Consider the following 24,896-nt stretch of genomic DNA (forward strand, 5'->3'; position numbering starts at 1 on the left):
CTTGTCAACACATTAAAATCAGTGTACTTCTTTAAGCATGACAATTAAATAATTAAATGTTCTTTAAAGTAAAACTTTCACATTTGACATTATTACAAAGTACGCTTTTTAGAAGTGAACTTAAATCTGTTAAGAAACACAGTCATGAAAGTGTACTCTATTAAGTGACCTTGTATATTATATTACATAATTCTATATAATAATATTATATTATATGCAAGTAGTTGAAAACAACACTATAAGCGCACATTCTATACAATAAAGCACACTTTTTTTCACAAGGGAAGCTAATCGAAATGATCCTGGTAGCAGCTGTGGTGTTGATGATGTCACTTCCTGCTGTATACGTTCACAACAGTTCTCCTTCCTCTTTAGGGTGATGGTGGACCCAAGGGCCCTGATGGAGGTCCAGGTAAGGATGGCCTGCGTGGAATGACTGGCCCTATTGGATCTTCTGGACCTTCTGGTGCTCCTGGTGAGAAGGTAAAAAGATCATTAGCATTGGAGATATTTATGCTTTACCTAAACTATGTTCAGCTCTAAATCATTTTCCTAATTTCCTCATTGTTTTAGGGAGAGGCTGGTGCTATTGGACCTCCAGGAGTGACTGGTTCTCGTGGAGGCCCTGTAAGTTATCAGGATGCTACCGAAAACCTCTTGAAACAAGGACATAAAGACCAAAAATAATGCAAGATTGCATGCAATTGCACATTTATAACCATAATGAGACTGCACAAGTACTCAATAACTCCACTGAACCAAAAACTAATTACAAGGAAATACATAATGCAAACGAAATGGCAAGTTGCACTTAATTCAATTTTGGGTAACACTTTATTTTAATGCATATTACTAGAATATTAGCCATTTATTAGTAGTAATTAAGCACATATTAATGCCTTATTCTACATCCCTAATCCTAAACTTAACAACTAACTTACTAACTATTAATAAGCAGCAAATTAGGAATTTATTGAGGGTAAAGTCGTAGTTAATAGTGAAGAAGTGTTCCCTATTCTAAAGTGTTACCAAATTTTGAAGTAAAAAATATAACTGTATTGTAAGAGGTCTTGTTAGAGGTTTTCACTCGTAAATCGCTATTAAATTTCACAAATAATTACAAAGAAATGGCAAGTAACACTTTGAATTAGTTTTGAAATTTTGAAGTAGAAAAACTAAAATAGTATTTTAGTGCCTTTGTTTTCAGTTTCAGTCATTTTATACAGTGTGCTGCTATTTTTCTGGAGTTGATTTGGAAGAGTGCATTTGATTTATATGCAAACCGATGTGTGTGTGGTGTTTTCTCAGGGTGAGCGTGGAGAGGTCGGTCCTCCTGGACCTGCTGGTTTTGCTGGACCTCCTGTGAGTTTAGTAGTCTCTTCCCAATCGGTTCCCATCATCTGGTATTGACCAGCACTGAGCTGAAGTGTCTCTGTTCTCGATGCAGGGTGGCAACGGACAGCCAGGTGCTAAGGGACAGACCGGTGACTCTGGACCCAAGGGTGATGCTGGAGCTCCTGGACCCGGGGGACCCGTCGGAGCCGCTGGCCCACAGGTGATGTTATATCTACAGCTCCACCGCTCTGCTGTATATATATGAGTATCCTTCACTTACTGTCTGCTGTTGTCTTTGACAGGGACCTGCTGGTGCTACTGGATCTAAGGGTGCTCGCGGTGGTGCTGGACCTCCTGTAAGAGTCAATGCTATCAGTATTTAATCATAAAAAAAACACACAATGCAAAGTTATTTTTTATATATGTGACCCTGCAGCACAAAAGCAGTCATCAGTAACACAGGTATATTTGTAGAAATAGCCAACAATACATTGTATGGATCAAAATTATACATTTCTCTTTTATGACAAAAATCATTAGGATATTAAGATCATGTTCCATGAAGATATTTTGTAAATATATCAAAACTTCATTATTGATTAGTAATATGCATTGCTAAGAACTTCATTTGAACAACTTTAAAGGAGATTTTCTCAATATTTAGATTTTTTTGCTCCCTCAGATTCCAGATTTTCTAATAGTTGTATCTCAGACAAATATTGTCCTATCATAACAAACCATACATCAATGGAAAGATTATTTATTAAGATAATCATCCGTCCAAATCACAATTTCCAGAAATTTGCTCTTATGACTTGATTTGTGGTATAGGGTCACACATTTTTTTATTAGGTTTTATTCATGAGTTTCTGTTTTTATTTAAATTTATTTTATTTATTTATTTATTTATTTTTTATTAATATGCTTTATATAGTTTATATTAACTTTTATTTCATTATTATTTTATATGAAAATGAGAAATTTTGCTTTGGCAAGTAGCTGAAATAAAATCAATTTAAGTTTTTATATTTTATTTATATTTTTTTATTTAAGTTAAAGTTGCCACTTAAAATGCGTAATTGTCATTGCATATTAAAACTACATCATTGCATATATATATATAATTTATATTTATTCAGTGTAAACTCGTTTGTTGTAAAGTTCATAATTTAACCCCTAAAATGCTTTTCTGTGAAATGAAAAAGTTAAATTTGTGTGATATTTTGTTATGTAAAAGGCTGACTGTAATATTTTTAATATGTAGCAGTACTTGTTGGTGCCAGTGTATATGATTTCTCCAGTTTAATATTTCAGAGTTTCAGAGTGTCTCTGTTTATTAATAGGGTGCTACTGGATTCCCCGGTGCTGCCGGTCGAGTCGGACCTCCAGGTTCTTCTGTAAGTCATCTTCATTCTAAACCAGGTCTAAACCAAAAATAGAATAATTAATGAATTAAAAAAATGTAATTAAAATAAATAATAATCAAAACACTAAAAAATATTAAATGTTTATTTGTTTAAATGTGTCATGAAGATTAATGGACAATTTTAAAGTAGAAAAAATAGTATTAACTATATTATATATTATATATATATATTATATTATATTATATATATATTAGTGCGATTAATCGCATCCAAAATAAAAGTTTTTTTTTACATAAGATATGTGTGCAATGTGTATATTTATTATGTATATATAAATACACACACATGCATGTATATACTTAAGAAAAATATGTTATGTTTATATATTAAATGTATTTATACATAATATAAATTATATGAATATAAATATAGACATGTAAATAAATGCACATGTTTTCAAAATATATACTGTGTGTGTGTATATTTATATACAGTATACATAGTAAATATAAAAAGTACACACATATATATTATGCAAATAAAAACTTTTATTTTGGATGCGATTAATTGTGATTAATCATTTGACAGCATTAAATATATATATATATATAAACTAAATAAATTAACTATATATTATATTAAATATAAACTCAAAATCTAAGGGGATACATTGAAATAAATGTAAAAGTAAATTTTTGTCTCGTCGTGAGTCTGAACATTTAATTTCATGTCTTCTGTGTTGCCTCAGGGTGCTGCAGGACCCCCAGGCCCGACCGGTGCTGCTGGTAAAGAAGGACAGAGAGGAGCCCGTGGTGAGCGAGGCCCCGCAGGTCGCCCTGGAGAGGCTGGGGCCTCTGGACCCCCGGGACCCTCCGGAGAGAGGGGTAGCGTTGGCCCCGATGGCCCTGCTGTAAGTCATCAAGCCACAAAACGTCTCTGATACATGACTCTGTGAGCTGCAGATTAATGCTCACTTTGCTCTGCTGTCTGGTCTTTAGGGCCCCGCTGGTTCTCCTGGACCTCCTGGTGTTATTGGATCTCGTGGTATTGTTGGTCTTCCCGGACAAAGAGGAGAGAGAGGTTTCGGCGGTCTCCCCGGACCTTCTGTAAGTGATTTGATTCATATTTGCTGTTTTAAAACACTGAAATCAGAACTGAACACATTTACTTTCTTAATACACATTCCTGATCATGTGCAGGATTCATTGATGTGCTAGGAAAAAAAAAACATGTTATTGTTATTATGTTTTATCAAAATCTTCAGCATCACCAAACCAAAGGCTTAATTTTTACACATCATTTATGCATTTATCAGACATTTCTATATATGCATTTATGCATGCCCAATGATCAAAGAGCCAGCATTAACTCAACCCTGCATCTTGAAAAAAAATTCCTGATGATTTGCAAAAAACATGCCTAATTTGATGCTAAGTTCAAAAATATTGAATACAACTTTTAAGAATGAAGATATATCAGCTTATCACTCACTAAAATAAAAACTGTCAAATCTCAAGAAGTATTCATATAATTTACAATCTTAACAACGACTCCCGATTATAAGCTTTTTGCACAAAATCTGTACATTTGTGTTGCTGTTTGGATGTAGTAAAACACCCAAAACATCAGGCTCATGTTTGCATTTCTGTCATTGGAATCAGGATTAGGCATTAAATTATGTCATAGATGTGAAAATGCCTGAGAATGGATCAGATTCAGCCAGGAATCATGTCTTTGTGGTGTTTTTCTGCTGATTTAAGGATAATACAAGACATCTGCACCTTACACATAGTCATCAAAAGCAAAAATGCTACAAAATGCATCATATTTTGTGAGAAAGTGAGACATGCTCTCACAGATTTTTGGAATCAGCTCATCAAAATTAGTAAAAACCAACTAATGGATGATCAGGATTATAATGGATTAAACAGATCACACTAAAATTTGTGGAAGTAAAATGGCCTTTGAATATCAGTGTTGCAAAGGTTACTCTGGAAATGTAATATTACAAGTTACCCTATTTAAAATATAATAAGTAGTGTAACCATTTCAGTTACTTTATGAAAGTAATGTTTACTTTGATTACTTTTTGATTACTTTTCTACATTAAAAAAACTTTTTTCTAAATTTTTCTAAACTGTAAATGATTTTGAAATATGTAAAGCAGGCAGGGTTATTCTTACACTACTCAACAATGATTACTGTCAGATTTTCAGAATCCTTCATCACTTAAATTAAGATTATAACAATTTTATTTTGAAAGCACAACCACCAAAATCAGATCAGAAAAACATATTTTTTTTACTTTGAGATCGTTCTGAGGTTAAATACAGATTTAAAATAATAAGATATAGTTTAATAGTTATTGTAGTTTAAATCAAAACTTTGCATAGGAAACAGGAAACACTGTTATCTAACAATGCTTTGGGAAATGCAGCTAATCTTAAAAAATAAAGCATATACACAAACCCAAATAGGAAATAAAACAGATATCAAATAACATTTCTGTCTCATATTTTAAAGCAGTCAATGCAATTTTAGAACAAAATCAATCAAATCTGTATGTGTGGGAAAATATTCAGATGTAATCATTAACATTTTCATAAGTAACTGTAACAGATTATGGTTACATTTATTTTGGGTTACACTTTATTTTAAGGTGTCTTTGTTACAGTGTAATTATACATTTAAGTACTGAGTAATATTAATTAACATGTGCTTACTATATAGGTTTAGGATTTGGCTTAGGGTCACTTGCATGTAATTATGCATAATTAATTGTTATTATAATAGTATAATACATGTGTGTAACAAGGACACCTTAAAATAAAGTCTTACCTTATTTTGTGATTAAATTATATAATTCCTTTTACATGTAACTAGTTACTCCCCAACACTGGTGAATACTGTACAATATCATGTTGACTTCAGGAAACGTTGCTTTAGTTGCCCTTCTTCACAACACTCCTCATTCATATCCCCAGGGAGAGCCGGGTAAGCAGGGGTCCACGGGGCCTTTAGGAGAGCGCGGGCCCCCAGGACCCATGGGTCCTCCTGGACTGGGTGGAGCTCCTGGTGAAGCTGGTCGTGAGGTGAGCTAACTCCACGCATCTCTAGAGGTTTCTTTAACCAGAATCGGCTACATTCTGCGCAGTATGATGGAGTCATTTCTGTCTCTCGTCTCTGCAGGGTAACCCTGGACATGATGGAGCTCCTGGCCGTGACGGTCCCCCTGGATCAAAGGTGAGTGCAACCCTATCCAATCCAGGCATTATATACTCAAACATATTTGTATAGTGCTGTCAAACAATTAATTTTTTTTTTGGACACGATTAATAATTTGACAGCACTATTTTTTTCATAAAAAAACTTTTTTACATTAAAAATGGACTACAACTAAAATAGCGTTTTCTGATTCATTTTGTAACTATGCATGCAGCTTATAAACTTATTTTAGTTAAAAAATTGTAATAATTGTGTAATATGTGTAATAAATGTGTAATATGTGTAATAAATGAATGCATATGCTGTAAATATGTTAAAAGTGCTTGGAGTGTGAAAGAGCACTTCTCTGAAATCCCCCTGTTTGCTGTAGGGAGACCGCGGTGAGACGGGCAACTCCGGCCCTCCTGGGGCCCCTGGTTCTCCTGGAGCTCCTGGCCCCATGGGTCCATCGGGCAAGACTGGAGATCGTGGAGAGGCTGTGAGTTTCTATACGCAAAAACATTACCAGAATCCTTTGAATCAAAAGCCTCTGTTTGCATTTTTAAAATGAACAGATAAATGTAATACATCCATGCCAACAGGTGGCATTATATAGGTGTTGTTTTAGTATCGTTTCTATACTATTAGAGTTCTAGTTAATATTTTGTGTTTGCAGTTTCATTTTAAAGTTTTAATAGTGTTTTTTATTGACTATATAGTCTTTTAAGTTTTCATTTATTCAGCATTACATTTTTCATTCATAGATTTATAGAGCTTTTAGTACTTGAGACTAAAGGAAAATTAGAATTATTGTTTGGCAACTAGATAAAAAAAATAAGCATGTTTTCTATGCTTTATTTAAAGTAATGACATTTTTTATGGTTTTAGTTAAATTAAGTGCTCAACTGTTTTAAATATTGATAATAATAATAATAATCAGAAATGTTTATTGAGCAGCAAATCAGAATGATTTCTGAAGCATCGTGTGACACTGAAGGCTGGAGAAATGATGCTGGAAATTCATCAATTACAGTTTAACACATATTCACATAGAAAGCAGTATATTTTAAATAGTAAAAATATTTCACAATATTACTGCTTTTGCTGTATTTTAAATCAAATAAATACAGGCTTGCTGAGCAGAAGAGAATTCTTTCAGAAACTATAAAAATCTTACAGCTCAAAAACGTTTAACTGGTAGTGTCCTTTAGTACTTGAACTGAAACTAAAGGAAAACTAGAATTATTGCTTTGGCAACTAGCTATTTATGTTTTATTATATTTAAACTAATGACATCTTCTATGGTTTTAGTTAAAAAACCTACACTATAACGTTCAAAGCTGCTGACGTGACATACGTGTATATTATGCTGAATTATCTCATGCTCATGTTATTGATTAATGTGTTGTTTCTCTCACTTCTTCCCAGGGTCCCGCTGGTTCTGCTGGTCCTGCCGGTCCTGCTGGTGCTCGTGGTGCTCTGGTATGAATTTATCATTTTTAATCAGTTATCCAGCTTGTTTTTCATCAGCAGGCTGGCTGATGGTTCTGGTCTCTGTATGCAGGGTCCAGCTGGTCCTCGAGGAGATAAGGGTGAGGGCGGAGAGGCTGGAGACCGAGGCATGAAGGGACACCGCGGCCTCTCTGGAATGGCTGGAGTTCCTGGACCTCCTGTGAGTCAATCTATACATCCAGATCCTCCACAAACTCCTTCACAAACACTCCAAGTGGCTTACTCAAGTTGATTTCTGAATGTTTTTAGGGACCCCCTGGTGACCAAGGACCCGCCGGACCATCTGGACCTGCTGGACCCCGTGTAAGTAACACATGGATTTTATATCAAGTCTAATTTATTTCTATAGAGCTTTTCACAGTACAGTGAAAGACTAAAGTAGATGTTTGGCAGAATGTGCATGCTGCTCTTTTCCATACAGCAATAGTAGATGGTGACCATGCGCTGTCTGACTCTACAAAACACCATAGAAGTATTAGTATATCGAAAAATTTTTATCGATTCTCATTTTTACAAAACGATATCGATTCTTAAATCCCAAGAATCAATTAATCTATCTTGTTTTCAATCAGTGAGTGGAACATTGTAGCACCCATCGTATCCAATAAATCGCAAAATGTTTTGTACTGTGTTCAAATTCTCACCATTTTATTACAATATTCAAACATAAATGCCGTTTTGGTGCTGTTTAATGTGAGTGACAGATTAATTTAAGAAGCAGCACATGAACTGATCGTCTCCTCCGCTTTAATAACAGTTTCAGCATGAAATAAACATAAATGAACATCTGCAGTGTTTTGTTCTGAAAACACAAATGAGAAACCGCAGCACAAGCTGTGTTTTAATCCTCAAACGGTTTTCTTCTGCTGATAGGGATCATCTGGCTCCAACGGCATGGGTGGTAAGGATGGTATGAATGGTATTCCTGGACCTGTAGGACCTCCTGGACCCCGGGGTCGCTCTGGAGAAATGGGACCTTCTGTAAGTCTGAAATCAGCACAGTTTTACTGCTAAATTAAGCTTTATAGTGGTCTTTGTTTTAAAGAACATCCCATTGGATGCACTCATGTGGATTTCTCTCTTCGCCAGGGTGCTCCTGGTCTTCCCGGACCCCCAGGGCCTCCTGGACCCGCAGGCATCGGCGAGCCGTTCCTCCCCATGCCTCAGGGAGAGAAGGGTCCAGATCCTCTGCGTGGAGGCTACAGAGCCGACGACGCCAGCGTTCGCGACCGCGACACTGAGGTGGACACCAGCCTGAAATCTCTGAGCCAGAAGATCGAGAACATCCGCAGCCCCGAGGGAACCCAGGCCAACCCTGCCCGCATGTGCCGCGACCTGAGGATGGGCCATCTAGACTGGAAGAGCGGTCAGCAGCTTCAGATTCCTGGCCACAATTAGTATTTCCACCAGCTAAAAGTGGTTTTAAGACAGTTATTTCTATCTCTTGCTGTAGTGTGACAGTAGGAAATATCAGTTTACATTTCCAAACATTGCTTTGGAAACTGTTGGGGAAAGTTACTTTTAAAAGTAATTAATTACAATGTTGCGTTACTCCCTAAAAAAAGTAAGTAATTATGTTACTTTTTGTGGAAAGTAATGCGTTGTGTTACTTTTGAGTTACTTTTTAAATCTGGACAGGGCTTGCTTGTTTGTTTTTAATATAAAAAAGTTCTTCTTTTACAAATGTAATAGCCCTTTCACACCAAAAGTGAAGTGAATCCGCTTCAGGCTGAAGAAAATGTAGATTCAGGTCTGTACAGTAGACAGAGGACGCCGCTCAAACTAATCACATGAAGAATATGAAGCAGGAGAAGAAAGTTTAACGCTATTCAGCGATAACAGAAATTAAACACAAATTTGCTTAGTATGGTTAAATTGGATTATTACAATTAATGGCTAAATGAATGTTTGGAAATGTAAACTGATATTTCCTACTGACACACTACAGCAAAAGATACAAATAACTGACTTAAAGCCATTTTTAGCTGCTGAAAATATTAGTATTCTAATCATTTTGGCCACCACTGTATATTGTACTTATCATGCATTTCGAAGCTCTGAAATTCACTTGAGCCTGTGTTTGCTGTAAGGTTCCTACTGGGTGGATCCCAACCAGGGCTCTCCTCTGGATGCCATCAAAGTCTTCTGCAACATGGAGACTGGTGAGACCTGTGTCAGCCCGTCTCAGAACACCATCCCCATGAAGAACTGGTACACTAGCAAGAACATCAGAGAGAAGAAGCACGTCTGGTTCGGAGAGTCCATGCCCAATGGCTTCCAGGTACGTCAAGAGCTTATACAGAGAGATACGGTCTGAGAGATAACCAGAAGCTAGATTTATTTAGCTAAGAATTTAATAAATGAATTACATTGTTTAAAATATATTTGACATTTAAAATATTATTTAAAATATGTTTATGTACACATATAAATACAAGTTGTTTTTTAGTCAGAATAAAAGTCTGAAACCAGTTCTAACAAACACACAAACAATAGATAAATAAATATATATATAAATATTTTAGGAGTAAATGTGAATGTAAAATATGTTTTGTGAATTTTCTTAAAACATTGATTTTGATTTGATTAATGATGTTGAAATAGTCCAGCATTTAAAAAAATTATTTTATTTTAGAATATATTACAAATATTAAATGTTTATGTGCACAATATAGATTTTCAGTTGAAGTCTGAAAAAAGTTCCAGCAAACCATAAATAATAATATAATATAATATAATAAAATATAATATAATATAATATAATATAATATAATATAATATAATATAATATAATAAAAAAATACTAAACAATAAATAGTTTTAAGAATTTTAATTTAATTTAATTCTAATATTAATTACTTAAAACTTTAATTAATGACTTAGAAATAGTAATAGTACAGAATTTTAAAATATGAGATGCTCTTGGGAACATTAAAAGCACAAAACTGCAGCATATTCTCTAGTGCTCTGGAAATATGGCATGGGAGTCATGTTCTGCTGTCTTCTGTGTAGTTCCAGTATGGCAGCGAGGGCTCTGATCCAGAGGATGTTAACATCCAGCTGACCTTCATGCGTCTGATGTCCAACGAGGCTTCTCAGAACATCACCTACCACTGCAAGAACAGCATCGCCTACATGGACGAGACCACAGGCAACCTGAAGAAGGCTCTGCTCCTGCAGGGCTCCAACGACATCGAGATCAGAGCGGAGGGCAACAGCCGCTTCACATACAGAGTCAGCGAGGACGGCTGCACGGTGAGCGCTTACTCCTCATTTCTGACCCCGCACCGCAAAACCAGTCACAAGGGTCCAAGCTGAATAAATAATGTTTCCATTGATGTATGGTTTGTTATGATAGGACAATATTTGTCTGAGATACAACTATTTGAAAATCTGGAATCTGAGGGAGCAAAAAAATCTAAATATTGAGAAAATCTCCTTTAAAGTTGTTCAAATGAAGTTCTTAGCAATGCATATTACTAATCAGAAATTACGTTTTGATATATTTACGGTAGGAATTTTACAAAATACATTCATGGAACATGATCTTTACTTAATATCCTTACGAAAAATCAATCATTTTGACCCATACAATGTATTGTTAGAATGACATGTCTATGTAGCCTGCATCAACTCAACTAAAACCAATAGGATATTTCCATTAGCTTTTGGATTGTTGCAGAAAATCAGCTTTGTGACAAATGAAAGTTTATGATTCTTTGACATTTGATAATCTTCACAAATGAGCACAGCTTTTACTAATTTTGAAGCTTAAATGCAATCGCCAGAAGAACTGGACCACAGTAGAATGACTAGAATCACCATCACTAGCTTTTTTGATCTTTATTTAAAAAGATTTTTCCTGTAAGTTTGAGTTAAAATAGTTTGCAACACAATAAGTATCCTCTGTAGACCCATTCTTAAAAGTAAAAGCTTTGGGAAAATCACCACCAGGGGGCTTTACTGATGCATTTTATGTCGTAGAATAAAGCGTTCAAATATCTTGAGCTTGTGTTTAACTGCAGACTTACTTAAGACATAAAAGAAACCCATTGATTTCAGAAAGCACTAAAATGCTAAATTTGGGGGTTTGAGCTACAAAAATGCACGAGTGCTGCTCTATTAATCTGATTTGTCTTTTTCTTCCTTGCTTTTCTCCACAGTCACACACTGGCACATGGGGCAAGACAGTCATTGACTATAAGACAACGAAAACATCTCGTCTGCCAATCATTGATATCGCTCCTATGGACATTGGTGCTCCCGATCAGGAATTCGGCGTAGAAGTTGGCCCAGTCTGCTTCTTGTAAAAAGAAAAATCTGGACATGACTTTGCTGTTTTTTTTTTCTAGCAGTCAAATCTTTTCCTGTTCATAAAAAAAAGCCTGAAATCTTATTCGGCTGCAATCGGTCCATGTGCTTAACCCTGAATCCCTGAGGATGGTGCGATTCCCATCTCGAGAAAAATGTTTTTAAACCCAAATTGAGGACCACTGCATCAGCCAGCATGGACACTTAGCAAGAATCCTTTGCGTCAGCTGACAACGAGAAAATAATATATACGCCCGCCCCCTGGAGTCCAAACAAAAATGACCATCTGGTGACTTTTTGTGCCGTTTTTTTGACCACTGCAAAAGGACAATGAGAAACAAGCAAATGCTAATGTACCATTCTCTGGTGTTGAATAAATATGACAAACGACAGCCGAGTGTCTTGTTCCTTCTAAGTGAGAAACTCGCCAAACATCACAGTTAGCTCAATGGTACAATGTCATCTTGATATAAAGGCTACCTCAGGACAAAAACAGATGTTGGGGGGAAAAAACGAGGGCGTTGTTTTTAATTCAAGCCACGATTAGTTACAGGTATGAAAAGGTGCTAGTTGCTCTCCAGGTCCTGTCTGTGGTGTGTGTGTTTGCCAGAAACCAAAGCGTTTGTTTTGGTGCTGTCACTCGCAGGGCCGTTTTGGTGCTAAATGTCAACAGAATGTCAATGTGATGCAATTGCTCTTATCAAAGTGTCAGCAGACCAGGAGAATCAAACGGCTGGTTACTGTAGATTTGCACTTAATCTGATATGGTTTAAGTGGATGGACTGATTGCCAGTTCGTCTCATTTCCGTTTCCAATTTGTGTCTGTACATGCCGCTGCCCCCCCGTTACCAGATTTTATTTCTACTCTCCAAATGCAATGCACATCTCTTTTTGTTTTCGTTTGTTTGATTTGTTTTCAGTGAAAGGTTTCTCATGCAAACTGACAAGAGGCGGCAAAAAAGAAAAACCACAGAAGCGAAATAGACCCTCCGATGGTTCCAACAAAGGATCTGTTCTTATTTTGTACATGTATAGTATTTCGAGATGTTTTTAATTATTTTGGATGTTGAAATAAAGCATGTTTATGTGGTCAACTGGATATGTTATCTTCTTGCCCTGGCCTTTCTCTAAGCATGAATTAAACAAACCACGATGCTTTCACTCAACTACCTTAATTTCTACTTTATTTGTGCCTGGGATGCATGTGGATAACCGGGGTTGTATATCTGGAAAAAAGTTTCTTTTTCAACATAAAATAATGATCGTAATCATTAGCAAACTAAATAATTCATTTGTATACCCATTTTTAAACAAAAGTAGACCTACAGTAGATCTTCGGGGGAAATTTTAATACTCACGAACAAGACATCTTTCCAGAGTGAGGCCACTATTAATGCATTATTACAGTCTAGCAAGAAAAAAAATGGCTCTATAGTCAAACCAAATTCAGTTTTTCTCTCCTGCTGATCAGAAATATCATAACCGGGCTTCACAAAAGCTGTTTCAATATTTAAAATTATGATTCTCAACCCCTACGTATAAATTTAGAGGTCCATTCAACAATTTGCTTATAATTTTAAAAGTTTTATTTAAAAAATAAATAAATTTACACTCACGTGAGATGAAATCTCTCCTCACAGTATAATTTTCTATAAAATAGTGTTTTAAAGGGATAGTTCACCCAAAATAGATAGTTATTTTGCAACAGTCCAAAAGAGGACCAATAAAGCGCATCCATCCATAATAAAAAGTGCCGCACATGGCTCTGAGGGGGGAATAAAGGCCTCCTGTGGCGAATCAATGCGTTTTTGCGCTTCCACATTCATTACTTCTCACCAGAGTTTACGCTACACCTACGTCCTACACAGGGTTGCCAGGTTTTCACAACAAAACCCACCCAATTGCTACTAACAGCTAGCCCCAAACGTTTCGAGGGGGGTCCCCCATTAAAAATCGCATTCCTGGGGTTAAAATACTAATTTTTTGGTGGGGTTCCCCTGGTTGCATTCTAGGGGCCAAATATGACATTTTTGGGGTCGTTTCAACCAGCGGCAATACAGAAGGCCTTTATTCACCCCAGAAGCCATGTGAGGCACTTTTTATTATGGATGGATGTGCTTTATTGTTCTTCTGTTGGACTATTAAAAAATAACAGCCATTCACTGCCATTATAAAGCTTGGAAGAGCCAGGATGTTTTTAAATATAACTCCGATTGGATTCATTACAAAGAAGAAAGTCATATAGGATACCTTGAGGGTGAGTAAATCATGGGCTAATCTTCATTTTTGGGTGAACTATCCCTTTAATTGCTACAGTCCCCTCAATGTACTGTACTTCACCGTGTTTTTACATCAGCTGCGGTGATTCGCCAAACGTGAAGAGCTCAAATACACAATGGAAGACGCTTCTTATGGTGATTTATCAGCGGAGACGACGGGTAAAATGGATTCGACAGTTAAGGGGACTCATTTTGTAGACAGCTCTCTAAAACTAGTCTAACTTATGTAAAGCTCATGATAGATGGCAGTGCAGCGCTGAACACCATTAAGGAATTGATACTCAAAATGCACAAAGAACTACTGAACACACCTTTAACAGACCGTTTGAAGTATTTAATGTTAAATGCAAGTTCATTAGGATACACATGATCCAACATGCACAGAATCAAAATAGTATGTTTTCCACATCAAACCACATTGTACACCGCATACAGTCTTTATATAAGAGTGACAGACATCACTGATGCAAACTCATGTTCCCTGTACACTGCTGAGGGTCTGGAGTATAGGGAGGATTCTGGATTGTATCGGCACCAATACTTCACCTTTTTAACCCTCTAGGAGTCACATTTGTGATCCTCAGCGGTCAAAACAGATAAAAGACAGAAAGTTTTAATGACATAACCATATTTTGTTTTAGTAATATTTGCTCTTGATGTGTGTGTGTGTGTGTGTGTGTGTGTGTGTACACTTAAAGGGTTAGATCACCCAAAAATGAAAATTAGCCCGTGTTTTACTCACCCTCAAAGCATCCTAGGTGTATATGACTTCCTTCTTTCAGACGAATCCAGTCAGAGTTATTGGCTTGCACTGCTTGCATGTATGACAGTCAGCAGAAGTGAGAAAATAAGTATTTATAACATTTTAAATATGGATATTTTCTTACAAAAACACACCGATTTGCTACAGGAGGCCTTTATTCATTTATTTGACGTCTTTTGGACTGCTGAACAAACACCCACCTACTCCCATTCTAACGCTTGGAAGAGCAAGGGCGATTTTTAATATAATATAGTCTGAAAGAAGATAACTTTCATTTTTGGGAGAACTAACCCTTTACAAGTTTTTGAACGGTAAGATTTTTAATGTTTTTTTAAAGAATTATCTTCTGCTCACCAAGCCTGCATTTATTTGATCCAAAATACAGCAAAATATTGTGAGATATTTTTTTATACTATTTAAAATAACTGTTTTCTATTTGAATATATTTCTAAATGTAATTTATTCCTGTGATTTCAAAGCTGAACTTTTAGCATCATTACTCCAGTCACACAATCCTTCAGAAATCATTCTAATATTCTGATTTGCTGCTTTAAAAACATTTTTTATTATTATTATTAGGTAAGATTTTGTAAAAAATGTTCAGGTTTCTTTGATGAATAGAAAGGTCAGAAGAAAAGCATTTATCTGACATAGAAATGTTTTGTAACATTATAAATGCCTTTATCATCACTTTTGATCAATGTAAAGCATCCTTGCTAAATAAAGTATTAATTTCTATCACCCCCCCCCCCCCCCCCCCCCCCAAAAAAAATTATACTGACTCCAAGCTTCTGAATGGTATAGTGTATAATGTTACAAAAGCTTTTTATTTCAGATAAATACTGTTTTTGTTGTATGTTGGATCAAATAAATGCAGACTTGTTGAGCAGAAGAGACTTCTTTAAAACATTAAAAATCTTATTGTTCAAAAACTTTTGATTAGTAGTGTATATACACTCACCTGAAGGATTATTAGGAACACCTGTTCAATTTCTCATTAATGCAATTATCTAATCAACCAATCACATGGTAGGTGCTTCAATGCATTTAGGGGTGTGGTCCTGGTCAAGACAATCTCCTGAACTCCAAACTGAATGTCAGAATGAGAAAGAAAGGTGATTTAAGCTATTTTGAGCGTGGCATGGTTGTTGGTGCCAGACGGGCCGGTCTGAGTATTTCACAATCTGCTCAGTTACTGGGATTTTCACGCACAAACATTTCTAGGGTTTACAAAGAATGGTGTGAAAAGGGAAAAACATCCAGTATGCGGCAGTCCTGTGGGTGAAAATGCCTTGTTGATGCTAGAGGTCAGAGGAGAATGGGCCGACTGATTCAAGCTGATAGAAGAGCAACTTTGACTGAAATAACCACTCGTTACAACCGAGGTATGCAGCAAAGCATTTGTGAAGCCACAACACGCACAACCTTGAGGCGGATTAAACACATTTAAAGCTTAAACACATTTGCCCAGACAGCGGCTGTTAGAATCAGCTCTGGGCCATGGCCTGCTCGGCCATCAGCAGCGGCTGTAAACACTGGCGAGGACGGTCCACGGTGCTCCGATCTCCACCGGCCATCCGCCGCAGCTCGCTGGCGTTCCCCTGGATCGTGTGGTGATGATACAGCTGCAGACTGACACCAGAAGAGGAGAACGTGTGCTCAGACACCACAGAAAACTAACAGACCTCATCACACTCTTAAAAAAATGAAGGGTACAAAAGATACAGCTATTTGAAAATCTGGAATCTGAGGGTACAAAAACATCAAAATATTGAGAAAAACGCCTTTAAAGTTGTTCAAATGAAGTTCTTAGCAATGCATAATTTAATTTTATTTGCAAAAATTTAAATCCAAGAATTTTGATCCTGGTTAATTCAGATTTATGTTCTGGAAACAAATTAAAATTAAATAAAATTTGCACATGTAATCCTAACATAGGAAACATTTCTCAGTGTACTGCGATTAATTAGTATGCACTCTTAAAAATAGCCCTAAAGGTTCTTTATTGGCATCAGTGGTTCTATGAAGAACCTTTGGAACCTTTCAAATGCAGAAATGGTTCTTTAGCTTTTTCAAATGTTCTTCAAAATGGTTGTTTTAGGAACTGTTCAGTGAAAGGTTCTTTTGGGAACCAAAAATGGTCATCACTGCAAAAGCAAATTATTTGAACTGGGTTTGCTGTGTTTTGATAGAGCTATATGTAGCAAAAGGTATTCAGCTTTTTGAAACGTAGAGAGTGTGTTTATTTAACAAAATGTGGTTTTGGACAGAACTATTTGGCTAACTGTGTGATGTAGGTGTGTTGCTGTGTTAAGAGTTTAGAAAAAGTACTTTAAATATTGGTAAACGCTTGTTAACAAATGAAAAGAATCTGTAATTAATTATTGTTCATTTTTAAGCTAAATGTCTGCTAAATGACTAAATGTAAATATAATGTAAATGTAATTTGATGATGCTGAGAAATAGTTTAGAAATACTTTCCATCATGTATTTTTTTTTACAAAATAATAATGAAGATTTTTCAAATTATGTATGTGTATGTGTTTATTATTTATATATATATATTAGCTTTAATGCACATAATGAAGTATTCAATAGAATTTAATCAGTAAAGGAGTGGACAAATATGTTAATTTGACATTCATTTTTAAAAGATTTTTACATAAATTTACGATATACATAAATCAGGACAGGAATCATGTTTTTGTAGCAGTTTATCTGCTTATTAAAGAATAATACAAGACTTATTCACCTTAAAGATGGTGTTTGAAAGCAAAAATGCTACAAAATGCATATTCTGTGAGAAATTATTACATGCTCAAGCAAAACAGCTCATTAAAATTGGTAGGAAACATGCATTGGATGATTGTAAGTATTTGGGATGATTTCAAAGCAAAAATAGGCCAAATTCTCAATGGTTTTCCCTGTAGCATCTTTCCTTAAAAACATGATCAAACTAAAACATCGAGGAGATACAGGAACAGCTACTTACTCGGGAGTCTTGGCATTTCGTCTCAGGCTGCAAATAACCAAGAGAAAGAGAAAAGAAAACTTAGAATCCTCATTCAAAAAGCATTAAACGGTTTTGTTTAGTTCACAATTAAATCGCATCCAAAATAAACGTTTTTGGTTACATAATATATGTGACCCTGCAGCACAGAAGCAGTCATGAGTAGCACAGGTATATCTGTAGCAATAGCCAACAATACATTGTATGGGTCAAAATTATACATTTCTCTTTTATGACAAAAATCATTAGGATATTAAGATCATGTTCCATGAAGATATTTAGTAAATGTCCTACCATAAATATATCAAAACTTCATTTCTGATTAGTAATATGCATTGATAAGAACTTCATTTGAACAACTTTAAAGATGATTTTCTCAATATTTAGATTTTTTTGCTCCCTCAGATTCCAGATTTTCTAATAGTTGTATCTCAGCCAGATATTGTCTGATCATAACAAACCATACATCAATGGAAAGATTATTTATTCAGCTTTTGATGATGTATACATCTCAATTTCACAAAATTAACACTTATGACTGGTTTTGTGCTCCACAGTCACATATGTGTGTGTGTACTGTATATATTTATTATGTTTAATACAGTATAAATACACACACATGCATGTATAGCCTATATTTCAGAAAAATATGTTATGTTTATATATTAAATATATTTCTATATAATATAAATTATATGAATATAAATATATACATGTAAATATTTTATAAATATATACTGTATGTGTGTGTCTTTATATATACATAATAAACACACATATATTATGTAAACAAAACCTTTTATTTTGGATGTGATTAATGGTCTGACAGCACTACACTCTACATACACTCCCTCTCTCCTGCAGCACATGATGTACGTCAGGACGAGACAGAAGATCACAACCAGAGCCAGAGGAACGATGATGGTCACGATGTAGTCGGGGAAGAAGTCTCTGTCCGGAGGAGACTCTGGAGGACTGAACTCTCCAGCCCAGGGCAGGACCCCGGGGCCCGGGGTCGGGGCCGGAGCCGGAGGAACAGGCTTGGACAGATCCAGCTGTGTGATGGAAGATGTGTGTGGATGGAGGTGAAGCACACACTAAAGAAGCGCTGCAGATCTGAGGCGTGTGTTGTGTCTCACCAGGGCAGATTTGCACCAGCTGATGCAGTTGGAAGGGTTTGAGCAGGTGCTGCAGTCTCCGCTGATCTTCCCTCCGGATGCACACTCGCTCCGATGCGCCGCAGAATCCAGATGCAGCATGCATTTGGAAAAGGGCTGGTCTGAACCCAGCTTCACATACACACTGAAACACATGCCAACATACGCCGTTATCAAGCGTGTGCTCAACACTTCAACACAATATCAACTCATATATCTCAAATCAGTATTTGCCATCATGGCTTACAGTAAAAGTAGTTTAAACCAAAAAAATATTGAGAAACAAAATTATGGAAGGTAAAACCCAAATACATGTATTTCATACTAAGTATAGTTCAAATCTATTAACATATTTACTGACAGATAACTCGAGACTTACTGATATAAAAAATATAATTCAATTTTACTTGGCATATTACGTACTTGTGCACAATGCACTTTTCTTAATATTAAGTCTAAAATGTGTTTTAATGTCCTTATTGATGAGGATTGTATGATCTTCAATTATGGTCTTTAAATGCAAGATACTTAAAGTGTACCTGAAGTATAACAATAGTTCCACTTTAGCACAACCAAATATACTAAGCATATTTCAGCACTACTTCTGCACAATTACACTGCATTAAGCACAAAATTAGTTGACTACCAGATTAGTATACTAAAAGTACAATTGCAGGGCATTTTATTAAGTACATAAATATGAAAATTATTTGTAGTATACGTGGCATGAAATAAATGTATTTCAAATACATGAAAGCATATTTATTTTTCGCTAGGGAAGACCTGTTCTATCTTGGTATATATCTTGATGTAACTTTATTTTGTCTTGTTTTAATTTGCCAATGGGATAAGAAAAATAAATGTAATTGGGGATATGTTCTCTGTTATCAATAATGTCTTAATATCTTATGAAATGTTGCATCTGGAGTAAAGAATATTTAGATACATTTACTGGAAACAAGACAAAGATCATGGATTTTTTAAAAAGATGTTAAAAGATAATCATAATTATTATCATTATTATTTAGTATAATACAGTAATATTATATACAAATAGTAAAATATATATTCTCTTATAATAATTTGTATAAATGAAGAATTTAAAAACAACAACATAATATAATAGTAATATTAATGCTTTATTATAATAAAAAATATTAACAAAATAAAATAAAAAACATTTTAATATAATATAGCAATATTATACTATACTATCAGTATAAAATATATTCTAAAGTAGATTCTAAAAACTATAATAATTTAACAATGACATCATAATATGATAATAATTATTATTTTTTATTATTATTTAGTATAATATTATATAGTGTTATATAGTGTAAAATATATACTTTTATGCAAAATTAATAATTTAACAACTTATAATAATAATAATAATAATTATTATTATTATTATTATTATATAAATACTTTATTGTTATTATTACTACAGTATAATATTTATAATTGATTAAACATATTTTAAAGCATCATATTATTATTATTATTCATATTTAATATCAGTATAATATATACTATAACATTATATAATATAATATTACATAATACTATATACTATAATAGTATAGTATATAATAGTACTATAATGTACTTTAATATTCTATAATATTAATATCTAATATCAGTATAATATATACTATAATACTGCATAATACTATAATAGTATAGGATATAATACTATAGTATACTCTCATAATATAATACTAAAATATACTATAACAATACAATACCATAATATACTATAATAATAAAATACTATGATATAATACTATAATATTATATGCTATAATAACTTTATTAGCAACATTATAATAATAATAGCAGTAGTAGTAGATATTGAGAGTGGTTCTGTAGGCTCACCCCTCGAAGTACCCCGGCAGAGGCAGAGGAACGCGGCCGCCTCGGTCCAGAGCCGAGCTGATGTTGATGAAGTCCAGTCTGCTGGTTCCCCACAGGTGCTGGACGTCCAGTCTGATCTCCTCCTGGACAGCAGCGGGCAGCACTTTCTCAATCTCTCTCAGCTCTATGAAGAACTCAGCCTGGTACGGCATCTGCTTGACTGCGAGGGACAGAGATGTGTTTGTGAATCCAGCAGAGCCTGAGTGACTGAGCTGCATCATATCATCATATCATATACCTGCAGGACCCACGCTTATCACCAGACGCTCTTTAAACGTGTCATAGCTCCGCTTGTTGATCACGAATATCTGATAGACAGTTCAGAACATATTTTTATTAGACATTTGCAGTTTTTTGTTTCAGCTGCTTTACACACATTTTCAAAATTTTGCCTCTTTTTTTTCAAAACTTGCACACAAAATGCAAAACACCTCACATCTCTTGCAAAATGAAGCACTGCATTCAAAATATCACAAACACATCTCAAAAGCAAACATTTGCAAACACCTTTGCCGTAATATTAATTTCTGTTAAGATTTGTGTGTGTTATTTAGTGAGAAACTGGAGGAAAAAAACACTCATTCAGACTCAAACTGAGAAAAATACACAATTTGGTGCAAATGCTGATATTTATATGACCAAAAAATAATAAAAAATCAACGAGATCTTTATAGTATAACAGACTGCGTAAAATGCTAAAACAAAATGCATATAATTATAATTTTTCACTCTATATCTTCCAGTAATATGTCTTAGTAAGATGATGCTTTGTTTGTTGATAAAAAGATATAATGCAATGCAATCCAATGATGACTGAGAGATGAACAAATAAACATCAGGAAAACATCCTAATGATCAGATTTGAGACACTGATTTTTCTAAAAAAAAAAAAAAAAGATTCATGGAGAATCAAGTAAATCTCAGTTGCTTCAGTCCAGTAAGTGTTCATCCTGATATTAGCTACTAATATCAAAGTTATTCTTAAATGTGACCCTGGACCACAAAACCAGTCATTAGGTTACATTTTTCAAAATTGAGATTTATGCATCATCTGAAGCTGAATACATAAGTGATGTATGGTTTGTTATGATAGGACAATATTTGTCCTATCATAACAAATAAACAACATAAAAAGCTCTAAAGTATCAATCAGAGACAGAAGGCTTGGAGCAGATTGAGTGTAAGTTTTGATCATGTTGATCATTCAGAGCCTTATAAATCCTGTCAGGTATGATGAGTGTTGTTGTGTTCACCTCGATGATGTTCCTGCCCTGGTCCTGCGGCAGCGGCGTCCCGTACAGGAATCCGTTCTCAAACGGGTCTCTCTGGGTGAAGCGGAGCCAGCGGGGCAGGTCTGGGAACCGCTCCTTATTGCATTTAAACACCATGGGATCGTTAAAGACATGACCTGACCAGAACCAGACACATCTACTGTTAGACCCAACAGATATAGGCTACTTCTGAACTCAGCTTTAACACATTTGCTCCAACATACCGAAGACTTTATGAAACGGCTCAAATTCACTCTGGAAGACTTCTCTGTGCAGCTCATAGACGAAGAGCTGACCCACCGGAGTCTCTGTGATGCTGTCAGCCCGGACCACCAGAAAACCAGCTGCGCAGACTGATAAACACATCCACAGAAGCCATTCACACTCAAGGAATCACATTCAGATTGTGCACACGAGTCTGTTCTATACAGTTCTTCAGAATGTTAGTGTTAGAGGATCATTTCTACATAAAAAGAAAACAAGAAAGAATCGAGAATACTAGTGTTAGAGGCTCTATTTTCTACGTAAATAAAAAGAAAGCAAGTATTGTAAAGAGTGCAAGTGTTGAAGGATCAAGTGTTTTTTATAAATAAACAAAAAGAAAAGAAGTAAATAGAATAGAAATAGAATAGAGAGTGCTAGTGTTAAAGGGTCAAGTACAGATGATATAGAACGAAAACTTTATAAAACTACTTGCACTTATTTATAGTTCTTGTGTTTTCACTTCCATAGATTTGGTGCATTGCAATGTGCCAAAGCTAAGAAACACCCAAGTCTCTTGGTTGTAATATCCATTTAAGCTTTGAAAAGAAAGAGAATGAACTTGCCTGTTATTGCTAAAGCCCAGCTCCCTCGGTCTGCCATGTTGTTTGAGTCTTGATTGACAGAAGCACTTGTTCAAGAGTCCAGAAAACCACCCGCTCTAAATACAGACAGGACTATATTTATCCTTCACATCACCTGGCACTGCCCCTTCTGTGTGTGTGTGTGTGTGTGTGTGTGTGTGTGTGTGTGTGTGTGTGTGTGTGTGTGTGTCTGTGTGTGTGTGTGTGTGTGTGTGTGTGTGTGTGTGTGTGTCTGTGTGTGTGTGTGTGTGTGTGTGTGTGTGTGTGTGTGTGTGTGTGTGTGTGTGTGTGTGTGTGTGTGTGAGTGTGAGTGTGTGTGTGCACCTGGTATTCATCACGTCCTGGGGACCAAATGTCCCTACAAGGATAGTAATACCAGTAAATCTTAATCTTGTGGGGACATTTTTTGGTCCCCATGAGGAAACAAGCTTATAAATCATACAGCATAAAGTTTTTTTGAAAATCTAAAAATGCAGCATGTTTCCTGTGAGGGCTAAGTTTAGGTGTAGGGTTGGTGTAGGGCAATAGCACACACAGATTGTACAGTATAAAAACCATTACGCCTATGGGATGTCCCCATAAAACATGGAAACCCAACATGTGTGTGTGTGTGTGTGTGTGTGTGTGTGTGTGTGTGTGTGTGTGTGTCTGTGTCTGTGTGTGTGTGTGTGTGTGTGTGTGTGTGTGTGTGTGTGTGTGTGTGTGTGTCTGTGTGTCTGTGTCTGTGTGTGTGTGTGTCTGTGTGTGTGTGTGTGTGTGTGTGTGTGTGTGTGTGTGTGTGTGTGTGTGTGTGTGTGTGCCTGTGTCTGTGTGTCTGTGTGTCTGTGTCTGTGTCTGTGTCTGTGTGTGTGTGTGTGTGTGTGTGTGTGTGTGTGTGTGTGCCTGTGTCTGTGTGTCTGTGTCTGTGTCTGTGTCTGTGTCTGTGTGTGTGTGTGTGTGTGTGTGTGTGTGTGTGTGTGTGTGTGATCTTCCAGCATCATTACTCCAGTCTTCAGTGTCACATGATCTTCAGAAATCATAATAATATACTGATTTACTGATCAAGAAACATTATTATTATTATAAATATTTTAAATAGTTGTACATTTTCTTCAGGATTCTTTGATGAATAGAAGGATCCAAACATCAGCATTTATCTGAAGTCAGTATTACTTTTATTTTTATTATCATTATTTTTTAATTATAGAAATTAATACTTTTATTAATTAATTAAATTGATCAAAAGTGATGATAAAGACATTTATAATGTTACAAAAGATTTCTATTTCAGATAAATGCTGTTCTTCTGAACTTTCTCTTCATCAAAGAAACCTGAAAAAACCCTAACTGTTTCTAACATCATAATAATAATAATAATAATCAGAAATGTTTGTTGATCAGTAAATCAGTATATTATTATGATTTCTGAAGATCATGTGAAGACTGGAGTAATGATGCTGAAAATACAGCTTTGATCAAATTTAAATTACATTTTAAAATGTATTCAAATAGAAAGCATCTATTTTAAATAGTAAAAATATTTCTCAATATTACTGATTTTGCTGTATTTTGGATCAAATAAATGCAGGCTTGTTGAGCAGAAGAGAATTCTTTAAAACATTCAAATCTTACTGTTCAGAGATTTTGACTGTAGTGTATTTTACAGTATAGGCCTACATACGGAGACAAACCACTCGATACCACAAGAGTTCAGACAACAGATACATGTGGCGCAGAAACCAATGACATCTCCCTGTGCCATTTATTATTCACTTTTCTCTTCTTTTCTTCTAGGACTACAGTATTCTCTGTTTACTGAGTTCACTGCTTAGGTTGATCAGTGACAAAGAGTTGCGTCTCGTCTCACAGACACATGAGGGCAGCAGACATCTTTTGACATTTGTTTTATTTACAGTTTTAGTATTTTATAATTTTACAAAGAT

At 35.3% G+C, this 24,896-nt stretch overlaps 2 protein-coding genes across 2 annotated transcripts in view; one reads left to right on the top strand and one right to left on the bottom strand.

Annotated features, from left to right (window-relative positions):
• The window catches only part of col1a1b (collagen, type I, alpha 1b), a 28,015-nt gene extending 15,116 nt beyond the window's left edge, over positions 1 to 12,899 (top strand). The window contains exons 33-51 of the mRNA XM_079398228.1: positions 376 to 483; positions 574 to 627; positions 1,309 to 1,362; positions 1,448 to 1,555; positions 1,638 to 1,691; positions 2,679 to 2,732; positions 3,451 to 3,612; positions 3,701 to 3,808; positions 5,687 to 5,794; positions 5,892 to 5,945; positions 6,298 to 6,405; positions 7,335 to 7,388; positions 7,471 to 7,578; positions 7,668 to 7,721; positions 8,292 to 8,399; positions 8,508 to 8,784; positions 9,509 to 9,699; positions 10,431 to 10,673; positions 11,582 to 12,899. Coding sequence (XP_079254354.1) covers positions 376 to 483; positions 574 to 627; positions 1,309 to 1,362; positions 1,448 to 1,555; positions 1,638 to 1,691; positions 2,679 to 2,732; positions 3,451 to 3,612; positions 3,701 to 3,808; positions 5,687 to 5,794; positions 5,892 to 5,945; positions 6,298 to 6,405; positions 7,335 to 7,388; positions 7,471 to 7,578; positions 7,668 to 7,721; positions 8,292 to 8,399; positions 8,508 to 8,784; positions 9,509 to 9,699; positions 10,431 to 10,673; positions 11,582 to 11,728 — 2,154 coding nt within the window. The 3' untranslated portion in view covers positions 11,729 to 12,899. The remainder of the gene's footprint in view (positions 1 to 375; positions 484 to 573; positions 628 to 1,308; positions 1,363 to 1,447; positions 1,556 to 1,637; positions 1,692 to 2,678; positions 2,733 to 3,450; positions 3,613 to 3,700; positions 3,809 to 5,686; positions 5,795 to 5,891; positions 5,946 to 6,297; positions 6,406 to 7,334; positions 7,389 to 7,470; positions 7,579 to 7,667; positions 7,722 to 8,291; positions 8,400 to 8,507; positions 8,785 to 9,508; positions 9,700 to 10,430; positions 10,674 to 11,581) is intronic.
• A 1,424-nt stretch (positions 12,900 to 14,323) lies between these two features.
• sgca (sarcoglycan, alpha) lies at positions 14,324 to 23,014 on the bottom strand. The gene is made up of 9 exons (XM_079397700.1): positions 22,957 to 23,014; positions 22,354 to 22,482; positions 22,112 to 22,266; positions 21,097 to 21,166; positions 20,820 to 21,018; positions 18,921 to 19,083; positions 18,628 to 18,836; positions 17,764 to 17,790; positions 14,324 to 16,403 (listed from the first exon to the last, which is right to left on the bottom strand). The coding sequence occupies exons 1-9, from the start codon at positions 22,991 to 22,993 to the stop codon at positions 16,259 to 16,261; spliced, it is 1,134 nt and encodes a 377-aa protein (XP_079253826.1). The 5' UTR covers positions 22,994 to 23,014; the 3' UTR covers positions 14,324 to 16,258.
• Positions 23,015 to 24,896: the final 1,882 nt, after the last annotated feature.

The sequence above is a fragment of the Barbus barbus genome (genome assembly GCF_936440315.1).
Source record: "Barbus barbus genome assembly, chromosome: 38".
NCBI classification, from domain to species: Eukaryota; Metazoa; Chordata; class Actinopteri; order Cypriniformes; family Cyprinidae; genus Barbus; species Barbus barbus.

Excerpts from the sequence above, each read along its gene's own strand:
- sgca (XM_079397700.1), bottom strand. The coding sequence starts at position 22,993 with ATGGCAGACCGAGGGAGCTGGGCTTTAGCAATAACAG. Across the intron at positions 22,267-22,353 it reads GCCGTTTCATAAAGTCTTCG|GTCATGTCTTTAACGATCCC; the intron begins GTATGTTGGAGC and ends GGTTCTGGTCAG. Across the intron at positions 19,084-20,819 it reads CTGCCGGGGTACTTCGAGGG|TGTGTATGTGAAGCTGGGTT; the intron begins GTGAGCCTACAG and ends CATGTGTTTCAG.